This window comes from Rattus norvegicus, chromosome 4 (genome assembly GCF_021556685.1).
Source record: "Rattus norvegicus strain SHRSP/BbbUtx chromosome 4, alternate assembly SHRSP_T2T, whole genome shotgun sequence".
NCBI lineage: Eukaryota > Metazoa > Chordata > Mammalia > Rodentia > Muridae > Rattus > Rattus norvegicus.
Window position 1 is genome coordinate 14,553,571 of NC_141537.1, and position 20,274 is coordinate 14,573,844.

The following is a 20,274-nucleotide window of genomic DNA, read 5'->3' on the forward strand; positions in this document are numbered from 1 at the left end:
ATTGGTTTATTTTAATTAGGTAGGCAAACTATTAGAGCCAAGCATTTCTCTTTGAGTTTGAATGAGTAATTTTTGGTGTGCTAAAACCCCTCAGTAACATTAGTGACAGAAGAAGAGACAGAGTTGCACGCCACAAAAGGAAACTGAAAATGCTGCCTGAGGGTGTCCTGACCGCATTCTCAAAGGAGATGGGTGACGGTGTCCTCTGGTTCCTTTGCTTCCTTCTAAAGAAATCACAAGACTCGGCTCCATTAAAGACACACTTCAACTTTTCACATACTAATAGATACATAAATATCATTTTACAAACACCGTTTCCACGTTGAAGGATAGATGTGAAGACTAAATCTTTTATTTTACAAGGCTTTAATGAGACATGAAATGTAACATTAATTATACATCAATGAAAAGAAATCCTAAACGAGAGTTTATTGTAATCACACATATCCATTCCAGCTTGAAAACTTTCTGAGGGGCGAGGGGCAGCTATTAAGAGCCCCGGACCAGCCAGCACTGTGTGTGACTCCCATGCATCCTGTGCTTTGTACACAAGTTCTGTCCATCAGAGGCTGAAGACATTTGCTGCATTATTACTTTTCAGAAAAATGGCTTTCTCATTCGGTGATGGGTGACTCAACCAGATTCCTAAGAAATTAGTTCCACTCAGCATTTTAAAGGATAAGAATGTTCAGCCAAAAAGCGATAGTTAAGACCAGCGTTAGCCACCGAGATGAAGCCAAGACTCTAAAACACAGACTTGCCAATAGTGTCCACCTATGAGGACTGGCATACATTAGTGAATAGTTAAGGCCAAGGACTATTCCAACAAACAGGTTAAAGGTTATCAAAGCCTACAATATATTCTTAAATAAGTGACAGAAAGGGATTCCAAAAATAAATTTCTGTGTTAAAGAGTTCATTAGAAAAATCTCTAGAGTATAATAGAAAACATCATTTGAATCCATTGGACGTGCAAAGATAGAGCATTCACATGGCTTCATTGTTACACTGAAAAAGACACACTAAAGAGGAATGCATAGGGGTTTTGCTATAATAAATCCATTTTCATGACGGAAATGTCATTACACTTCTATGGTTACATATAACAAACAGAATTTGAAACACATCAATTGTATAATATCAAAATCTTCTTTTTCTTTTTTAAAAAGCAAAGGAGAAATAAAACTAATTATTGCTACTTACATTCAATATTTTGCCAAGCAGGTAAACAGTCTTGGAAATCTATATTTTATATTTTGGTCATTTAATTCAGCGTGCATTCACCTTACTCTGGTAATTTAATTATGTTATTAATACTTTAATTGTCATTGTATTCAGCTGAAAACTTCATGTTGCATATTTTTAAAATAATATCTTGCTCTTTTTAAAGTTTTTTTTTTTTTTACAGCGGCTACGTATTTGAAAATTTAAGTAGTCAAGTCAATAACTGTCCTTCCTAGTTATATTTAAAGACTAACTAAAATAGAATCTTTGTGCTTATATTTCAAAGGCTTGGTTAGTATATTAGAAATCTACCAAAACTTAAAGATCAAAGTTTTTGCTTAAACACTGCGCCCTGTCTGATCACCTCCTCCTATGACTGACCGCGTACAGTTCCTCAGATTCCACTGAAGAGCATCTTTCCTCTCTGAAGTGATCCTTTTCTACAGTGATAAATGAAACTTCCTCCCAAGCCTTTTAACATGGCCCTCAGCATTCCACAATCAAGGAACTCCAGGCACTTACACTGGACTAAAATTATATATAGTTTTTCTGTGAATTTCTGAGAATGAAATAAGCAGTTGACGACTTAGGATTAAAATGAATAATATTTGAACTACTCTATCAAAATGTATCACAATAAATATATTTGTTCTAGAAAAGTCTGCTTCCTAGGAAGTTGATTCCTCAACAACTCAAGTCTTGCTTTGGGTCTAGCATTGGCCTTCAAAGTATAATTAAACGCTGTTTTCCCTTACCATGCCTTTCTCCAAGGAAGCCTTACAGTAGTCTCGCACCTTACACTAAACACTATCGTGCACAGAGAGGAGATGACAAAGCAGCTTCTGTATCAGGGTCTAACAGGCTATAAACAGTACGTGGGTCACCACGAAACCACAATCTCCAGGGTAGCAGTATTTTCCAATTTTGGAGAGGAAAAAGACATATATTATGCTACTGTATTTTAAGGCATTTTAATGCCATATTTTGCATTAGATAAATAAATTTAGCTATTTAATCCCTGCCCACCAAAACCCCATCCCTGACTTTCTTTTTGAGAACTAAACTATTTCTTGGACCAAAGAAAATACTATAGTTCTTAGCTCCAGATACACGAGCGTCTGTACCCTGAAAAAGACTGGTGTATTTTCAAATGTGTGCGTTTAGCCCTAGTGAAAATAAAACTTGAGTATACAGAATTTAGCTTGCTGAATAATTTAGTTTTTTATTATAAAAAATAATAAAAATAGTAGGAAACTTTTCAACTAATAAAAATGAAAAGTCTTGCAATTATAATGTATAATCGTCACTATTTCCAGTGCTTTCGAGCATTCCTCATATAACAGCCACCAAAGAGTCTGTTTTAGACATTTCCAGCTTTATTTTAAAGCTGTAAAGCTTAAAAGGGAGTGTTTAGCCACAGGAAGGGGATATAAACTGAGGCATACAGTCAAGGCTGGAGGAATGCACTGTCCTCTTAGATAGTGAGTGCCCAGAGAAACGAGCATGAATTTATGGCTTAAAACTCTTGGGTCTTATCATCATCTTGGCCTTCTTGAAGGAGAACTTGTAGCCCCCTGGGTGTGCCTGACTTACACCAGGCCAGGTGCCCCAGAAAATCCCATTACGGACCCCTTTGTATCTCTGGTGATAATATTTGCCATTTAAGTTGGCAGAGAGACATGCATCAAACCACCAGCCTGAGCTGTAATAGAGCCCACAGTTCCCAGAGGGGTACCGATCATTGTCTCTGTCTGGGGTGGTGAAAAACCTCAGGTCGTGGTTGTAATGTCGGCTAAAACGCAAGGCATCCCCTGCCGTGCCATTATAGTTACCGAGGTGTAACCGGTATTTGAGAAACTCGTTAGCCACATAAAACTGATCGTACACGGCGTAAAGTGTGAGACCATTAAAGTCTTCGAGATCTATTCTCAAAATCATTTCCTTACTCTTGGTCAGAAGATGAATTTTATCGTTGCCCAGCCAAAATTCTCGTTCAAGGTTCCCGAAGCCGGCTTTGTAGTCCTTCCACCCTCTGGTGAAGTTGGTGCTCCCATCAAGGCGAGCCTGCAGCACTGTCCAGCCTCCACCCGTGGTCTCCATGTCGCAGTAGACCTCAAAGCTGCTGTTCCTGTGATCAGGCGTAACTCTGTAGGTCCCACTGCTTCTCTTCCCTAACACGTAGTAGTCAGAGCAATCTTTGTATATTAGATGTTGAACTGAAAGGGAAGGAAGGAAAGCATTAAAAAAAATGGGGTTTCGTTAATCAGAGCTATGTGTTAATCAAGCTATGAGTCTGAGAATCAAGGATTCTCAACAGCAACTGGACAATTTACTTGCTGGGTATAATGGAACCTGGCTCTGATACACGATCCTGAATCTGGTTAACAGACGCTAACTAAGGCCTCAGAAACAACCGGCACCATCAAGTACACAGGGCTGTCTGCCTTGGATGGCAACCATGGTGGCAACACTGACAGCAAACAGTAGTAAGAGTAAATGTATGCAAGGTTTAATGAGGACCAATGACCTCCAGAAACTCTGTGGAACACTGTAACAGTTTTCATTGAACGCACACATCAACCTTCTGGTGAGGTATTGCGGGTATTATGGTCAGCTTGCTTATCTAGTCAGTCAGTCTCCTAGAAGATCAGAGACTTTTCCCACAGCAACTAAGTGTTGAGTGACAGATCTGGGACACAAAGTCAGATCTGCCTGACAGAGAGCTTTACTCTCATAATCATTATATTCCTAGGTCTTAAAGTTGAGGTGAGTCCAAGTCTTTTAGGACACAGTCAGCCATCGCTAAAGCAATTGTTACAGAAATCGTTACATATGTTCCAAAGGAAGCCTCAGCCTGAGCGCACAGCATTGTTCTGAGACTCACTCTCATTTCATCTGAGAACAATATAAAGCTACTCTACTTAGGGGTGTGTGTGCTCCCCAATACTAAAGCAGTGTCATCCTGAATTTACTCTTCAGGAAGGAATGGGCAGCCAGTATCCCACAGTTTAGTTTCTAGGAGAAGCAGCAGCAGGTAATTATAATTATGCTCGGCGTAGCCATTTGGTGGTTTTATAGAGATTAGAGACCGACTATTTGTTTCCAGTTAATTTTAATAAAACTTGGAGTCAGGTAAGAAAGTTTAATATAAGATAACCCGTGAGACACAGAAATCTGTTTGCATGTATGTAGAGCTCTGAAGAGTCCTAAACTTTTAGGACAAAAGCAAATAATAGAATTTTTTTGTGTCATTACAAGTAATGTTCAATGTGATATTTAAGATACGCCTTGTGATGTCTCTTTAACATGAATGTGTACCTTGGTCATTAGTGACATCATTCTATGACATGGTGATCTACCGTCTCCAGGAGATTCCAAATGAATGTGACCTCTACTATGTCCCTACACAGGATAAGCACTGATAATAACTCAGAGGTGACCTTTCAGGGTGTGGCAACCCACCCACAAAGGTCCTCAGAATCCAGGAATCGTGGAAACCAATGTCATGGGCACAGAAGGCAGTTAGGTCTGTGATCTTAAATAGTGGTAACATTCACTAACTGGGATGGTGAGGATGGATGTGCCAGTAAGTCTCAAACTGAAAAGTTCTGTACACACACACACACACACACACACACACACACACAGAGAGAGAGAGAGAGAGAGAGAGAGAGAGAGAGAGAGAGAAAGAGAGAGAGAGAGATGCTTTTATTCCATGTATAAACTCTCCCATTCTCACTAGGTATTTGAGAGTCTAGCCCAGCAGACTGTTTGTGAAAGCCTTATAAAGCTCAGGAACTGATCTAAGAAGAAGCCATCAGATACCTAAGACCGGATTTCCAGGGACCTGCTTGAGCATAGCCAGGAACCTTGCCGTATCCATCCTGTGTTCAAATGCAATAAACTGGGAGGAATCTGCTTCTGCTCGTCTGCAAGTCAGCCTAACAGGGAGGTCTAGAGACTGCAAGTGGTCTCTAAGGAGAACAACTAATGGCATTTTTGTCATTAGATCACTTACCATTTCTGCTGTCTCATTTGAGAAAACACTTGTTGCTTCTGCCATAACTTAACAGGTGAAAGTCTGACTAACTTATAGTCCCTCGGGTTAATGTTTACGGCCACTATCTGGCTATACAGCTTTCGTGAACAAACTCGAAGAACCTCATTGCACCTACCTGGATTTGGCTGGTTGTGTTCTTGGCTGGGGCACTTGAAACACTTGCTATCCAAACTGTTGACCACAGAGGTTAGATTTGCCACTTTGTTGTCCACGTAGTTCTCGATGTTGTTCATATTTACCAGTTGGAGCGACTCCAGGCGCCCCTGCAGCCCCTGGATCTCCTCCTTTGCATTCTTCAGCTCTGAGGACAGCTTGTTCACCTGACTCTCCAGTTCCTGGACTCGATTGTCCTCGGCCGTCTCTGCTCCATTCCCGCCAGGGTCTGGATGTTCATCAGCCTGCAACTTGCAGTCCTGGCAGGATTTCTTCAGACTGTCCACAGCTTCCTGGAGGGTCCGCACTTCTTTGAGCACCTCCTCCATGCTGCCGAACTGCTGCGGGAGCTGGAGGGTCAGCGTGGGCAGGGTGAGCTGGAAGGGGCACTGGCTGCCCTCGCACCTCCCGCTGCCCTCCAGCCTCGCGGGGCAGGCAGCCTGGGCGCTCGCATCCTCCAGCCCTTCAGTCAGGTTGTGCTTCTCCGCCGCTCGGCAGGCAGCGAGGACCGCGGAGCTCAGCCACAACCAGCCAGGAAGCCTCATCCTTGCAGTGCAGCAGCCCAGCCTGACCCGGTGCTTTAATAGCCACGGCCGCCTGACTCAGGCGTTCTGTGTTCCCAGAAAAGGGCGGGCACATTTGCATCACAGTGTCAGAAGCGGCGCTGGAGGAGAGGGTCCTAAGCAAGTGCAGTCAGCCAAACGCAGTCATCTCCTGTGGTCAAAACTCAATAGAACGCCTGCCGTGGGTGTCACGCATTGTATTCAAGATTCACCGTCTTGGTTTTTTTTGTTTTTTTGTTTTTAATAAAGCACAAGGACAGTCTTGTTTAAAAAACAGTTGCTCAAAATATATTATACTTATTATTTCTTAGTGGAGGAAGACTTCAAGCGTCTAAATGTCTATGAACTTCTTCCCACTAAATGTCACCAAAATGGAAAGGATTCTGTTTCCTCGCTGGGGCCCTGCTTTCTTTGTGAAGGCTGGACTTTGTGTGAATTCTTAAGTGCTTAAAATTGCTCCTGATCAGAACAAAGGGCAGCTCTTTAAATGGACTCTCTGTCTCTCGTCTCTCTCATCTGTTTGTAAAAGGGAAGAAAACTGGAAGAGGAAAACAGTGCTGTTTTCTCCTGACTGCGCAGGATATATAATTGTCAGAGGTTAATACATTTGGAAGCACTTGTGTGTCACTCTGTGTCACAGCCAGTGCCTGTCCTTCCCCATCACTCCACTCAGGAGCTGGGGGCAGGAAGACTGCCTTTTTAAAGTTCCTTGTGCATGGTGACCTCATAAGATTTCTTATTAAAAATGATTGTTATGCTTAAAAATTATTTCACCAGCACTGACACAGATACATCCAAATCCTTTATCTGTAATCTATCTCTTATTTATTTAGACTGGATCTCAAGTAACCCAGGCTGACCTTGAACTCCTGATCTTCCTGCCTCCCTCTCCTAACCGTAGAGTTCACCACACCCAGTTCTCATATTTCTATCTCTAACCAGATTTTCCAAGACTTTTCTCTACAGCCTCTTAATTCTAACTAAACTACTCTCTTCAAATTCTCAGAACAGGGCAGGCTAACTCTGTCTGAGAAGCCTGGGGTGCCAGCTGTGGCCCTGCGTCCAGCTGAACATAGCAAACGTTAGCTTTGCTGAGTCCTCATTCCTGTTAACAGTGCGGGAGGAATTTGGGTAATTTTTTTTCTCATACAGAAATAACCTTTGAGTGTGCCGGGGAAATGGGGTGTTTGAAGAATTGGTCATACGCCTCGTTCCAGGCTCCCACTTTCCTTTTTCATTCTATCCCATGCATCCAAACCAACTTTAGACCACAAGTTCAGGCCCCTTAAAACATCCCATTTCATCTTGCCCTCCTCACCCACTCTCAAACCAAGGCACTCTCTTGCTACAAGGGAGAAATGAATAAGTGGGTAATTTTGAAGAGAGGAAGAATGACATAGAGTTAAAATTGCTTTGCAGAGTGGACCTGTGTAGGATTAGGTTCCGGCACATTGTTAACAAGCTCGAGCACTGATCTGTTTACCCGCCAAGAGCTTACTCTATTATTGTACAGTCAGCGCCATGCTGTATAGCACGTCTACGACATGCTCGCCGACATCTCGCTCATCTAGCCACTTATTCATTGTTTTTTTTTTCTTTTTTCTTTTTTTTTTTTCAGAGCTGGGGACCGAACCCAGGGCCTTGTGCTTGCTAGGCAAGCACTCTACCACTGAGCTAAATCCCCAACCCCAAAATGTCAACTATTTTTTTTTCTTTTTTTCGGAGCTGGGGACCGAACCCAGGGCCTTGCGCTTGCTAGGCAAGTGCTCTACCGCTGAGCTAAATCCCCAACCCCAAAATGTCAACTATTTTTTTTTCTTTTTTTCGGAGCTGGGGACCGAACCCAGGGCCTTGCGCTTGCTAGGCAAGTGCTCTACCGCTGAGCTAAATCCCCAGCCCCTATCACTTATTCATTGTATTCCCGTGAATGTGTATTCTTCAGGAACACACAGAGTTCTTCTGAGGATTCGGGCCACACTAATAAAACACCACTACCACCACCACCACCACCACCACCACCACCACCACCACCACTACCACCACCACCAACAACAAAATGTCTTTGCTTTTTTAGCTCCCGAAGGCCTCCTGTTTTCTTCATGACATCGCCCAGCCTGTACTTAGTTAGGACTTTCTAACGAAATCCTTTCAAAACTCAGCAAATGGGTCAGAAGCCCAGCTTTCTGACTCTTGACATGGGCTCACTGTTCATCTGTTTGAATAGAGGATTTGATCTTTGGGGGTTGTGGTTGACTTGAGTTCTCAGTACAACACCTAGTCACAGCCTAATGTCATAACTCTACCTACAAAGTTTGTGTGCTATCTGTCTTGGGGCAAGGGGTGTGGGGACTTAAAAGTCTCAAAGTGAAAGTGGAAAACTGCTTTGTTTATTCCTTGGCACTGACATGTGATCTTCAGGTTTCTCAACTTAAAAAAAAAATCGTTGTCTCCAACTGGTGTGGTGACATTCACCTCTAATCTCCTCACTTAGGAGGCTGAGACAGGAAAATCACAGTTTCAGGGATAGCCTGAGCTACATACACAGCAAGATTCTGTCTCAAAATATGACAGAGCACTGATGACAAACCTGGTGACATCACTGATGAAGAGCAGCAACAGGAAAGAAAGTCAGTGCACCCCTGGAGCCTGTAACCCCTGGAGCCTGTAACTCCTGAAGCCTGTAACCCCTGAAGCCTGTAACCCCTGGAGCCTGTAACCCCTGGAGCCTGTAACCCCTGGAGCCTGTAACCCCTGGAGCCTGTAACCCCTGAAGCCTGTAACCCCTGGAGCCTGTAACCCCTGGAGCCTGTAACCCCTGGAGCCTGTAACCCCTGAAGTAACCCCTGGGGCAGGGAGCTGTGCCAACAGCTGTTCCAGATACTTTCCCAGATGCCGTCCCCACTGGGACTACCTGTCCGTCCATCTGTCTGTTCACCTAAGCACAGAAGAGGCTCATGTAGTAAGTAATGAGCCAGAGGTTCTGAACAGTAATGAGCAGAAGGCAGAGCCAAAAGTTGGTCCTGAGTCTGACTCCATAGTCTGTGTGCCTCACACAGAGAAACACATCACTGGACCCTGGATGAGAACAGCCTAGTGCTGATATCAGTGCTTGGATCTGTTGGGAACCAGGGGAAGTTTTTAAAACAACAACAACAACAACAACAACAACAACAACAACAACAACAACAACAACAACAACAGTAGATTCCCCTTCCTTAGGATCATTTTGTGGCTTCTGATCCAACAGAGTATAGAATAGAAGCAGCCGAAGATTTGCTGTTAAATCACCTGCAGGACATATGCAGCCGCCTGCTCGTTTATATAACCTGAGTCTCAGGTTAGATGCTAACAGAGATATTCCACAGGAGCCTTGAGATGTCCATTAGCCAGGACTTATCACCATGATGCCTTGTTATAAACCCTGCACCAAACCAGGAGGGTCATGAGCTATGGTATCTCATGTTGCTATCATCTAGTGAAAATTCCAGAACTTAGAAACATTGATGTAACCAATCCTGAGGAAACAAGACATACTTATATTAGAGATTAGCATTAGTTTCTCTTTCTATATTCTTGAAACAAGACAAACAATAAAATATAATAAAGAAATTAACAAAAGTGAAGTGTGGCTATTAGCTGACTCCCTTCGTTTCCTGTTAGCTGTGATAGACATACCCAACAAGTCATGCTAGGACTATCATGTTGGACAATTCAAAACTGTGCTACTCTGAAGATGGCCCCAAGTGGTCCCACAGATCTGAGAGTTCTTCCAGTGTGGGTCTGAAATGCCTGTGTGTTGTGTGCTTGATCGTCAGGTTGGTATGACTGGGATGCTCTGGGATCGTTGAGGTAGCCCTGGGCAAAGGTCTGTCTTTGGGTGATTGGAAGCTTGCTGTTGTAGGACATCATGGGACCCCAAGCCCCTTTCACTCCCAGCCATGAAGTAGAGAGTTGTCACCATGCTATGCTCTGTCAGTGAGGGAACAGAAGCCCCCGCAGGACAAATAGATTATCTGAGGAATTTATTATAGCTGTGGAACACTAACTCAGATTCCAAATAAATTTTATTTATTTTTATGTATATGAGTGTTTTGACTGCACATATGTCTTTGTACCATGTGTGTACCTGGTACCCTTGGAGGCCAGAAGAGGGCATCAGATCCCCTGGAACTGGAGTTATAGATGGTTGTGAGTCTCCATGTGGTTGCTGGAAATTGAACCCAGGTCCTCTGGAAGAGTAGGCAGTGGTCTTAACCACTGAGCCATCTCTCCAGCCCCATAAATAGATTTTGGTGAGTAGACAAACTTTCAAAGATGAAACCATGAATAACTGAGGACTATGCATTTTTATAAAGTACATGGCTTTACATTCTTAGAAAGTTCTTTACATTTTTTTTTAAGATTTATTTATTATATATAAGTACACTGTAGCTGTCTTCAGACACACCAGAAGAGGGCATCGGATCTTATTACAGATGGTTTTGAGCCACCATGTGGATGCTGGGAATTGAACTCAGGACCTCTGGAAGAGCAGTCAGTGCTCTTAACCACTGAGCCATCTCTCCAGCCCGTTCTTTACATTTTAAGCTGGGAAAATTAAATAGATTTTACCTGCTTTATGCTTGCATAAGTAGAGCTTTGTTTTGTTTACGTTTGACATTTTGAGTAATATATTAATGCACATTTATATATAGTATACAACACATGCATGCATTTGTATGTTATATGTAATATGCAGTGTGATTGTTATATAATCTATGTAACTTCAACTGTAGAATTTAGCTTAAAACATTATTTCAGTATTTTAGTTCATTGCCTATTTATGGGAAAATGAAAATATCAAACTAATTCTGTGCTAGTGAATAATTTATGGAACAAACACACCTTTTGAGGGCCTGTCCTTATACTCCTAGATATTCACTATTAAAAGACTCCAAAGTCTCTGAAATATACATTACATGTCAAGTTTTAATAACCTTTAAAAGGTCACATCCACCTCTGCCGATAACTGAGGAAACTGTGATAAATATTCTACAGTTAACAACCAGTGTTGATGGTGCTTCACCCGAGGCCTTCACTGGACACTTTTCGAAAGTTTTTTCAAATGTAACAGGCTGAGGTGAAGCATTAAGTTACTGTGTTTCTGCTTTGACGTTCTCTGTAACTAGGTCTGCTTCCTGTTACCTACTCCCTGACGATCCTTATCAAAAGCTGTGAAACATCCTAACTCTTATCTCCCCTCAGCCTGTCACCATGGCTTGTCACCACTCAACTGCTCCAATGTTTGACAGAGAATTGTTCTGATTGTGTTTGCACGTATGATAAGGGCGTGGGTCCTGATCCTTGATACGAATCAATTGCCACCATGGCCATTGCAGACAAAACTATAGACACATATGGGTCACATAGGAATTTAAAGTAAATACTCCTCTTGTGACTAAGATTGTCTCAAAAGATACCAAGGAGTGAGAAACAGAAGAGCATTGTCATTATAGTCAGTGAACCTTAATGCAGGCCGTCACTGACCCTTAACAGTGTCTTAGGTGGCTATGCTTGGCATTGTCATCTGACATGGGACATTAGAGGGTCTTATTAGAGGTCTGTGATGTCCTTTATAGGGGCAGCACTTTATGGTTCTAAGTGTCGGCCCAGTCACTGATTGCAATAGAAATGATGAAGGCCTGCTCATTTCCCTCCACGGCAACCGGGCTCAGCACTGATCTTGGAGACCTTAAAAAGAAACAAGATAAAACAAACAAAAATGGGTGCCTTGCTGACTTCAAGGTGGGAATGGGCAGTGGCTTGAAGTTGGGAGCAATGATTTTCAAACCTGAGTCACCTTTGGGTAAAAGTTATTTAGCTTTTAAGTGGGATTCACTGAGCAATACAGGGAGTCCTGTATGTTCCCAGCCCCATCCATCATGCTGGCATTAGCCCCACTATTTAAAGAATTATTTTGCTTTTAATTTTGTGCATGCATGCACGCGCGTGCGCGTGTATGTGTGTGTGTGTGTGTGTGTGTGTGTGTGTGTGTGCGCGCGCGCGCTCATGTGTTTGTACATCTGTGAATGCAGGCATCCTTGGAATCAGAAGACATTATGAACTAAGCTCAGGGCCTCTGCAAGAGCACCGTGTGCTCTTAACCACAGTGCCAGCTCACTGTGCTACCCGTTACCTTTGTCATTGTGGCTTGGTTGTTCTGTATGTGACAGGGTCTTTCTATGTAGAGCAGACCAGCCTTGAACTCACAGAGATCTACCTGCCTTGGCCTCTTGAGTACTGGGATTAAAGGCATGTTTCCCACCCCCTGCCTTTTATGAAATCAAAAGTTTTAGAATCATTTTATATAAATTAGACCACAAGGTTGGTGCCAGGTCTTTAGAGACCCCAGGGTGCTGGTCTCAGGCTGCCTGAGCAGGACAGAAGCTTTTGTTTGTTCCTTCCTCCTCCCCGGCCTCCCTCCCCTTCATAAGAGAAGGGCATGGAAAAGAGACTGTTTAGAACGAGCCTTTCTTTACAGTGAATGGATTCTTAAAAGAGAGCCACCGCCCCATGCAAATAGCATATTAACTTTCACAGATCTAACCTTTAATGAGTTCAGGGCTTATTAACTCCATAAATGAAAGATTCTACAGAATACACAGGACACAGTTTTAGCTGGGTGTACTGGAACACGCCTCTAATCCCAGTACTCAGCAGGCAGAGGCAGGCAAATCTCTCTGAGTTTAGGCCTGGTCTATACAGTGAGTTCTAGGATAGCCTGAGCTACATGGTGAGACCCTGTCTCAACAAAAAGAAACAGAGAAAAATAAGACAAAGCGAAGTGTTATGGTTTACGTCCCTGCAGCCTGTGGGTACCAGGTTTCTTAGCTTGGGCTTAGTTTTATCTTTGCATCTCTGTGGCTTTCCCCTTTGCTCTTGCCTTCTTAGGTCTTTGCTCCTGAATTGGGTGAAAGTAAAGAGTTTTAGCTGCTTCCAGAAACTAAAAAGCATGCGTCTGCTGTGTGTGTGTGTGTGGGGGGGGGTCCTCCTCTTTTCTAGCCTGTTAGGCCACTTAGCTTTCTCCTTGCTACTCCCCAAACACCCAGCATCTGACGCTCATTATGTGGTCCGTCTTTTCTCATTTTTCCTCGCATCCCCACCCAAACACAGTAGACAAAAATACAGTGGAATGGCATGAAGTGGATCCCAAGGAGATGAAGAAATGGGAGAAGGGTTACAGAGAAACAGCAGCAAGAAGCAGGAAACGAAAGAGAACCTGAGTGGGCGGGGGCGGGGTGGGGTGGAGGAGGCTTCAGAGCCTCAGGGCTTCAGACAGAAGCCGCCCCTCCATTCCGATGGCGGCCAGTCTTGGTGATAGCTGCTTTAGCTTATGTGATAATGTCCACTGACAAAGTTAAGCAAACTTCTAGGCGATCCAAGTTCCAAATACCTCAACTTTACAAAACTGCACATTTTAGCCAACAGACACAGTCCCCAGATGTTGCGGGGAGTCTTGCTGTGAACTGTTTGCTATCCTAACAATACACTAGAATTTCTGGAGCTTTCTGAACTTTAAAGCGCTGTTAGCATAGGAAATTGCAACACTGGCTTTGTCCGTGCGAGTAGAATTAAGTAACATGAAACAGAGCAAGCAGCTGGTAGAGTTCTTCAACACCTTGAACTATTACATGGCTACTTGAAGCTGCCTTTGCCCACGACCTTAAAACCTCCGCAGTGTTCACCTACCGGCATCAGGCCTTCAGAGCCGAGGAAAGCCACCCGCCTCACAGGCTGTAAGCCTGATCCAGTTTTTAGATTATCTCATCCAGATTGTACCTTTAATGTTAGAAAATTGAAAAGAAACGCCTATGAAAATAGGATTTCTCCACATCTAAAGTGCAGTGCGTCAGAGACTTTAGATATTTCCTTAGGTCTTTCAAAAATCATTGAGAGTTCCTAAATGTCCTAGCCACATACTTCGTCGGATATAAAGTTCAGTTTCATCATCGTGGGGATTTGAATGGGAATGTCCCCCATAGATAGACTCATGTGTGTGTATGCCTGGCCGTAGGGAGGGGCTTTGTTGGGAAGTATGGCCTTGTTGGAGTAGGTTTTGCCTTGGTGGAAGAAGTGTGCGACTGGGGGAAGGCTTTGAGGTCTCCTATGCTCAAGCTACACCCAGTGTGGAACACAGTCTTCTGCTGCTGTCTTCAGATCAAGAGGTAGAACTCTCAGCTCTTTCTCCAGCACCATGTCTGCCTGGACACTGCCATGCTTCCGCCATGATCATAATGGACTGAGCCTCTGAAACTGTAAGCCAGCCCCAATTAAAAGTAAACCTTTGTAAGAGTTGCCTTGGTCATGGTGTCTCTTCACAGCAATAAAACCCTAACTAAGACACCCAATGTAGAAATATTTTTCCTAATGGTCTTTTTCATTAAAATATTTTCATCTGATGTACATTGATCATATTCTTTTGCCTCCATTAGCTCCTCCAAGATCCCCTCTATTTCTCTACCCACCCAACATCCTCTCTCAAAAAGAAAAACAAATAAAAACCAACCAACAACAAGAAAAAACTTTAGTAAGTAGAATAAATAAGAAAACAATATAAAAACTACTACAGAAAACATGTTTTACTTTGACCAGCAACTCCTGGGCAAGGGACTGGTCTCCAGTATGTCATACTCAGTGACACTCCACTGGAGAAAACTTATTCTCCCTTGCCCAGCAGGTACCAATTGCAAATGCCTTCGTGGTTAGGGCTGGGACTTTGTGTCCACTTACCCCTCACAGGGCTGGCTTGAACTGGCGTATGCCTTGTGCATACTGTCTCAGCCTCTGAGTTTGTACGTGCACCAGTCCTGTTGCATCTGGAAGACGCTCCTTCCTTGGAGTTCTCCACAACCTCTGACTTTTATCATCTTTCCACCGCCTGTTATTCATAGGTCCCTGAGCCTGGGGGCAAGGATTGATATAGTATTCTGTTTAGAGCTGAGTGTTCTACAGTTTTTCCCTCTCTTCACATTGTCTGGTCTCTGTGCTAATTACATTGACTGCAAGGAGTTTCTCTAATGAGCAATGGACCATACAGCAATACATCATTGTGAGTCATTTTATCGCTATGATTATGTAGCAGAGTAATAGTAGATTTTCCCCCCATGGCCAATGGCCTACGTAGTCTGAGGTTCTTGGCCTCTTTAGCAGTGCCAGATATGGGTTGTGACTCACGGAGTATATCCAACCAAAAATTGACTCCTTCCACCACACGGGTTTGTTCCTAGGTCAAGGGTAGTGAGAAGTGCCTTTGCCAGCTGAGCCATCTGGCTGTCTCCTGTACACTTTATAGAAAGGCAGAAAGCACGAAGATGCGAGCAAATGTGAGGCCCTGATTCAACTCTCAGTACTGTAAAAAAGAGGGTTGGGGAAAGAGGATGTAGAGGGAGAGTAGAGGGGGACAAACGTATGTGACAATGATGATTCCATACTGTCTTTGTTCTAGTAACATGTACATAATGTAAAACTTACCATTTTAATGACTAAGTATCTAGTACTTAACCCCCATTAAGTACATCCACACTGTCGTTCAGTTACTACACAATTCATCAGTAGGACTCCTCACCATCCCACTGAAACCCCGTGTGTAGATAACTTCCTATTCTCTTCACTCTCCCTAAGCATCAAACTACCTCTCTGGCAATTGGAATTGTATAATACTTAGCCATCTCTGTCTGGCTTTCTTCATTTAACGTAATGTCTTCACACCTTAATTAATTGAGTTACAAAATCAATTTTTGTTGATACATAATATTTGTATAACTTACATGTGTACATTGGGTACTAATCAACACAAAATAATTAGTATATCTCATCACCTTAAAATTTTCATTGTCTTGTGATAAATACATTCAGAGTCTTCTTTTGTAGTCAGGTCCTGTGGTAATGCCTTTAACAGTAGCACTCAGAAGTTAGGTATTTGGGGAGTGTGAGCATGAAAGCACCATGGGCTACAGTGTCTCAGAGGAGGAATGGAAGAAAGGAAGGCTTTATTTTGAGTTGTACAGTGCCTTACATACTCACCCTACATATAGCTTCTTTTAAAAATCTTTGTTAAGACTTACTAATTTCACATCTTAACAGGTTTCATTGTGGCCCTTCCATACATGTACACAAATCACATTAACCCAACCATGGTTTCCCCATTCTACCCATCTTCCCCACCCCAAATCTCTAGCAGTCACTATTCTCCTCACTAGTCAACATGGTTTTGAGCTCCCACATATGAGGTGGACCCCGAGGATACTAGTTTGTCTCTGTCTAGCTTATATCATTTAATAATGTCTTATAGCCTCATTCATTTTTCTGTAAATGTTAATATTTCATTTTTCTTTGTGTCTGAGTAAAACTCCGTTATGTATATATCACATTATCTGATGCTGGGCACCTAGGCGGATGCATGCGTTAGCTTCTCTAAATAGTGCTACAATAAATGTGACACATAGTATCTCTTTGCTATGCTGACTTCATTTGCTGTAGGTATAAACCTAGGTAACCTTTGGATATTGTCTTGGTTTCTTTTCCTGGTGCTACAATAAAACATTCTGACAAAAGTAGCTTAAAAAGACATGGTTTATTTACTCTATCTCAGAGTTCAAGGTTACATAGTCCACCATGGCAGAGAGTCAAGGCGAGAGGAGCTTGAAGAAGAGTAGGGAATGCACACTCTTGTTCAGCTCCCTCTTCTCTTACGCACTCAAGGATGCCAGCCAGAGAATAGCGACACTCACAGTGGGTAGATCTTCCCACCTCAGTCAACACAGTGAGGATAATCCCCCCACAGGCTTGCTGGGGGCCTATTTTCCAGATGATTCAAAACGTCAAGTTGACAGTTAATCCTAACCACCAGGCATATTCCAGTTGGACTGAACGGCAGCCTGACAGTTTTGAGGAGGAGCCTCTGTGCTTTTACATAGTAGCTATAGTCATTTACATTTCCTATAAGAATGTGTAATAGTTAATCTTCTCTGAATCCTCAAAGTCCCACCTCACTTCTATCCCCCTGCCCAGCCATTGGCCATTGGCTCTTTATCGATCAGTCATTCCCATGTAGGCACAAATCAAAACCCCCAAATCTTACCACTTTTGTCCAATAGAAAAGCTCTTTTCTCTTATACATAAATTGAGCACAACCATAACAATTATGTAAGTTATAAACTATGATATATAATTAACATCCAGTACATCGTATTTGTCAATTAATTAAAGTACTTTATCATCTATCTTGACTTAAAGAGTTTACAGTCCTATCTCTGAATTTTATTCTGACTTTAACTTGTATTATCATCTGAAAACCATCCTTTCAAATCAATATCATCTTCCTCAATGCTAAACAATTTAGGTTTTATTATGAGATTATAACTAGTCTTCAACTCTGTCAGAAATGTGAGAACAAATTAAATATACCTGAATATATAGGAAACACAAAAACATAGCTTCCAAAACTTAAATAAATTGTAGATACAGCTGACTAGCTGGACAATCCCCTATTCCTCAACACATCAGAGCATCTGTCTTTAGCCGTCTGGCCCAGAACCATCTGACATACCTTGAATGAAGCAACAACTGTGAAGGATAGCTTACTCTGTCTTGGCAGAGCTAAGCTGTTGACTATCCTGCATTGCGTGTCCTTTCCTAGACAGTATTTTTTATCTGTAGATGAATGAGTGCAATTTTTATTCAGTGGCTATCTTGCCATAACAGGAACAACTCCATATGGAGGTTTTGATGCTTCATTGCTTCTTTGAACCGTGAAGGGGTTGTTTTGAGTTGTGGAGCACTGTATGCTAACTAGTCAACATTGATTACCTCACATATTTCTGGAATGATTCTCCGAAATTTTCAGCTCTGACCACCACAGTGTATAGTGGATATCTTGAACTTATCCCCCCTATTTACTTGAGGTGCTGTACCTTTAGCCAGCATCTCCTAAGTTCCCACCTGGAAATCTCTCCAGCTCTGTAACCATCTTCTGCTTTGTGTGACTGTGGCATCAACCATCTTGGTATCCACATATAAATGAACCATGAACCTTTGTCCCTGCCCTATGTCTGTCACTCCCCTTTGTAGTGGGTTGTTGCAAATGATAGGGTGACCATTTTGCTGAGTAGTATTTGTGTACGTGAAACTCACTTCTTTATCCACCCATTTTCATCTTGGCTGTTGTGGACAGGTCCCCCTCCAGCATGAAATCTCATCTCCTGTGTATAGATGCACAGTAAAAGGGTTTGCCAGGTCCTTCCCTTCTCCTTTATGAATTTATTTTTTTCATTGGCATATATTACTCTAGACTTGACATTATGTGTGGGGATAAAATCCAACTTCACTCTCTTGTCCAATGGTTGTTTAGCTGTTTCAGTAGAGTGTTATGATGAATTAAATTATTTTCTGCTTTAGCTTCAAATGCCACATTTTGTTATTTGTTGAATTACATATAAGAGAGATAAGCCTGCCAGTTTCCACACTGATACAGCTCTCTTCATCACAGAGTGTAAATAAGTATCACATACTGTAAACATACCTTAAATCTAAAAGGGGAAGTTCACTTGTGTCACTGTTTTTAATCTTTTCATTCATTATTAGAACTGCTTATATGGTTTGCAGTTTGAAAAATCTCAGTGATCAATTTGAGAATTAATTCTTCTTGATATATTTTATTGTCCTCAGACATTTGTCTAACTCTTTGTTTTCTCACATATCTTTGTGGTTTTCTTTGTAAGATTTCTCATGGTTCCAGTTCTGTTGACTTTTATATTTTATTATCTTACATGCTACTGTTGTAAAAAAGACGTTTTCTTCAAGTTTCCAGTTGCTGTTTTAGTATTTAGCATTTAGTATTTTAGTAACTAGAAAGCTGTCTTGTGGGGGCTGGAGAGATGGCTCAACATTTAAGAGCACCCAGAGGAACTGGGTACAATTGCCAGCACCCACATAGCAATGCGAAAGTTTCTGTAACTCCGGCCCCAGGGGATCAGTCACACACACAGAGAGACATACATGCAGGCAAAATACCAATGCACACAAAATAAGAACAAATAAGTCATTTTAAAAGCTAAAAAGAAAAAAGTTCTCTTGTGTACATGAATTTTGTAATGGTTATCAAACTACAGGTATAATACTTATTGGCGTTTTTATGGAAGGCTTTTGTCTACGTATAGCTAGCAGTCTTTTCTTTTTCCTACATTATTTTCTTCTTTAAGTACTTTGTAAACATTTCCTGAATTCATTACATGCAGTAAGCATTTCCAACCTGGTGGACCCTTTCATGTTCTGGTGTTAATGAGAATCTCCTTAGATTTTCTTAATCTGGGAGGTGCTGTCAGCAGTTAGCATGTGAAATAGTTGATTCTCAGTGATTAGCATGTGAGCCTCCACAGTAACATAGCAACACAACAGATTCCCTTAGGCTCTTCAATTTCATAGACATGTCTTTTTACACATCAGAGTTGTATTTTAAATGAGCCTGTTGTTTGTAGACAGGAATCTGTAGACCAGAGACATTTGTTTCTGCTGGGTAGACTTTGTTTCTATTCCCTTTAATAGAGAGAACTGCAAAAGATAAATATTTCAAGATAAAAAACCATTGATAATATTCTAAGTCAGTAACACAGTAAATTTACATAACTTCTTTATTCTTACAGATGTGTCTTTTTTTATATATCAAAACCCTATTTTACAATCACCCTCCCTCCTATAATTCCTCAGTCACCATCCCACAAAGGAACATAATTGTTTCAGAATACTTCTACCAACAGTGTGACTATAGAAAGCATATGTGGGTCTTTTCCCCTAGGAAACAACCTAGCTGTGATTCTTTCTAGAATCGCAATGGTCTCTTCACCAACTCAAAACAGTCATGTTCAATTTCTTTGATTTCAGAGATTGCTTTTAGACTTTGTAATTAAGCTATTGTGTTATTTTAGGTCACATCTAGAAAGTGCCAGAAGAATTTAAGCCTCTGCCTGTAGCTTATCCATCCTGTTTCCTCCATTTTCAATCATGATTCTATTTTAAGGTTTTTTTCTTTCCTTTATATTTAGAAATGCCTTTTCTTTATTCATAAGGTAGTTCTGGTTTTTATAGTTTTCTTGGTTATTTTTATTTATAAATAATTTAATATTCTCACCTCCAAATTTTAATTAAATTAGGATGAAATCACCTAGTTCATCTTCTTCCACTTCTGCTTTATGCCTAGAATGAATCAGATGGCATCTTCTGTAGACGTTGTGCCTCCTT

The 20,274-nt window shown here is 41.8% G+C and overlaps 2 protein-coding genes across 8 annotated transcripts in view; one reads left to right on the plus strand and one right to left on the minus strand.

Annotated features, from left to right (window-relative positions):
- Positions 1 to 20,274, plus strand: part of Ccdc146 (coiled-coil domain containing 146) — a 144,842-nt gene that overhangs the window by 47,368 nt on the left and 77,200 nt on the right.
- Positions 350 to 6,005, minus strand: Fgl2 (fibrinogen-like 2). The gene is given in 2 exon segments (NM_053455.2): positions 350 to 3,440; positions 5,400 to 6,005. Coding segments are annotated over 2 exon segments (1,290 nt in total). The 5' UTR covers positions 5,983 to 6,005; the 3' UTR covers positions 350 to 2,733.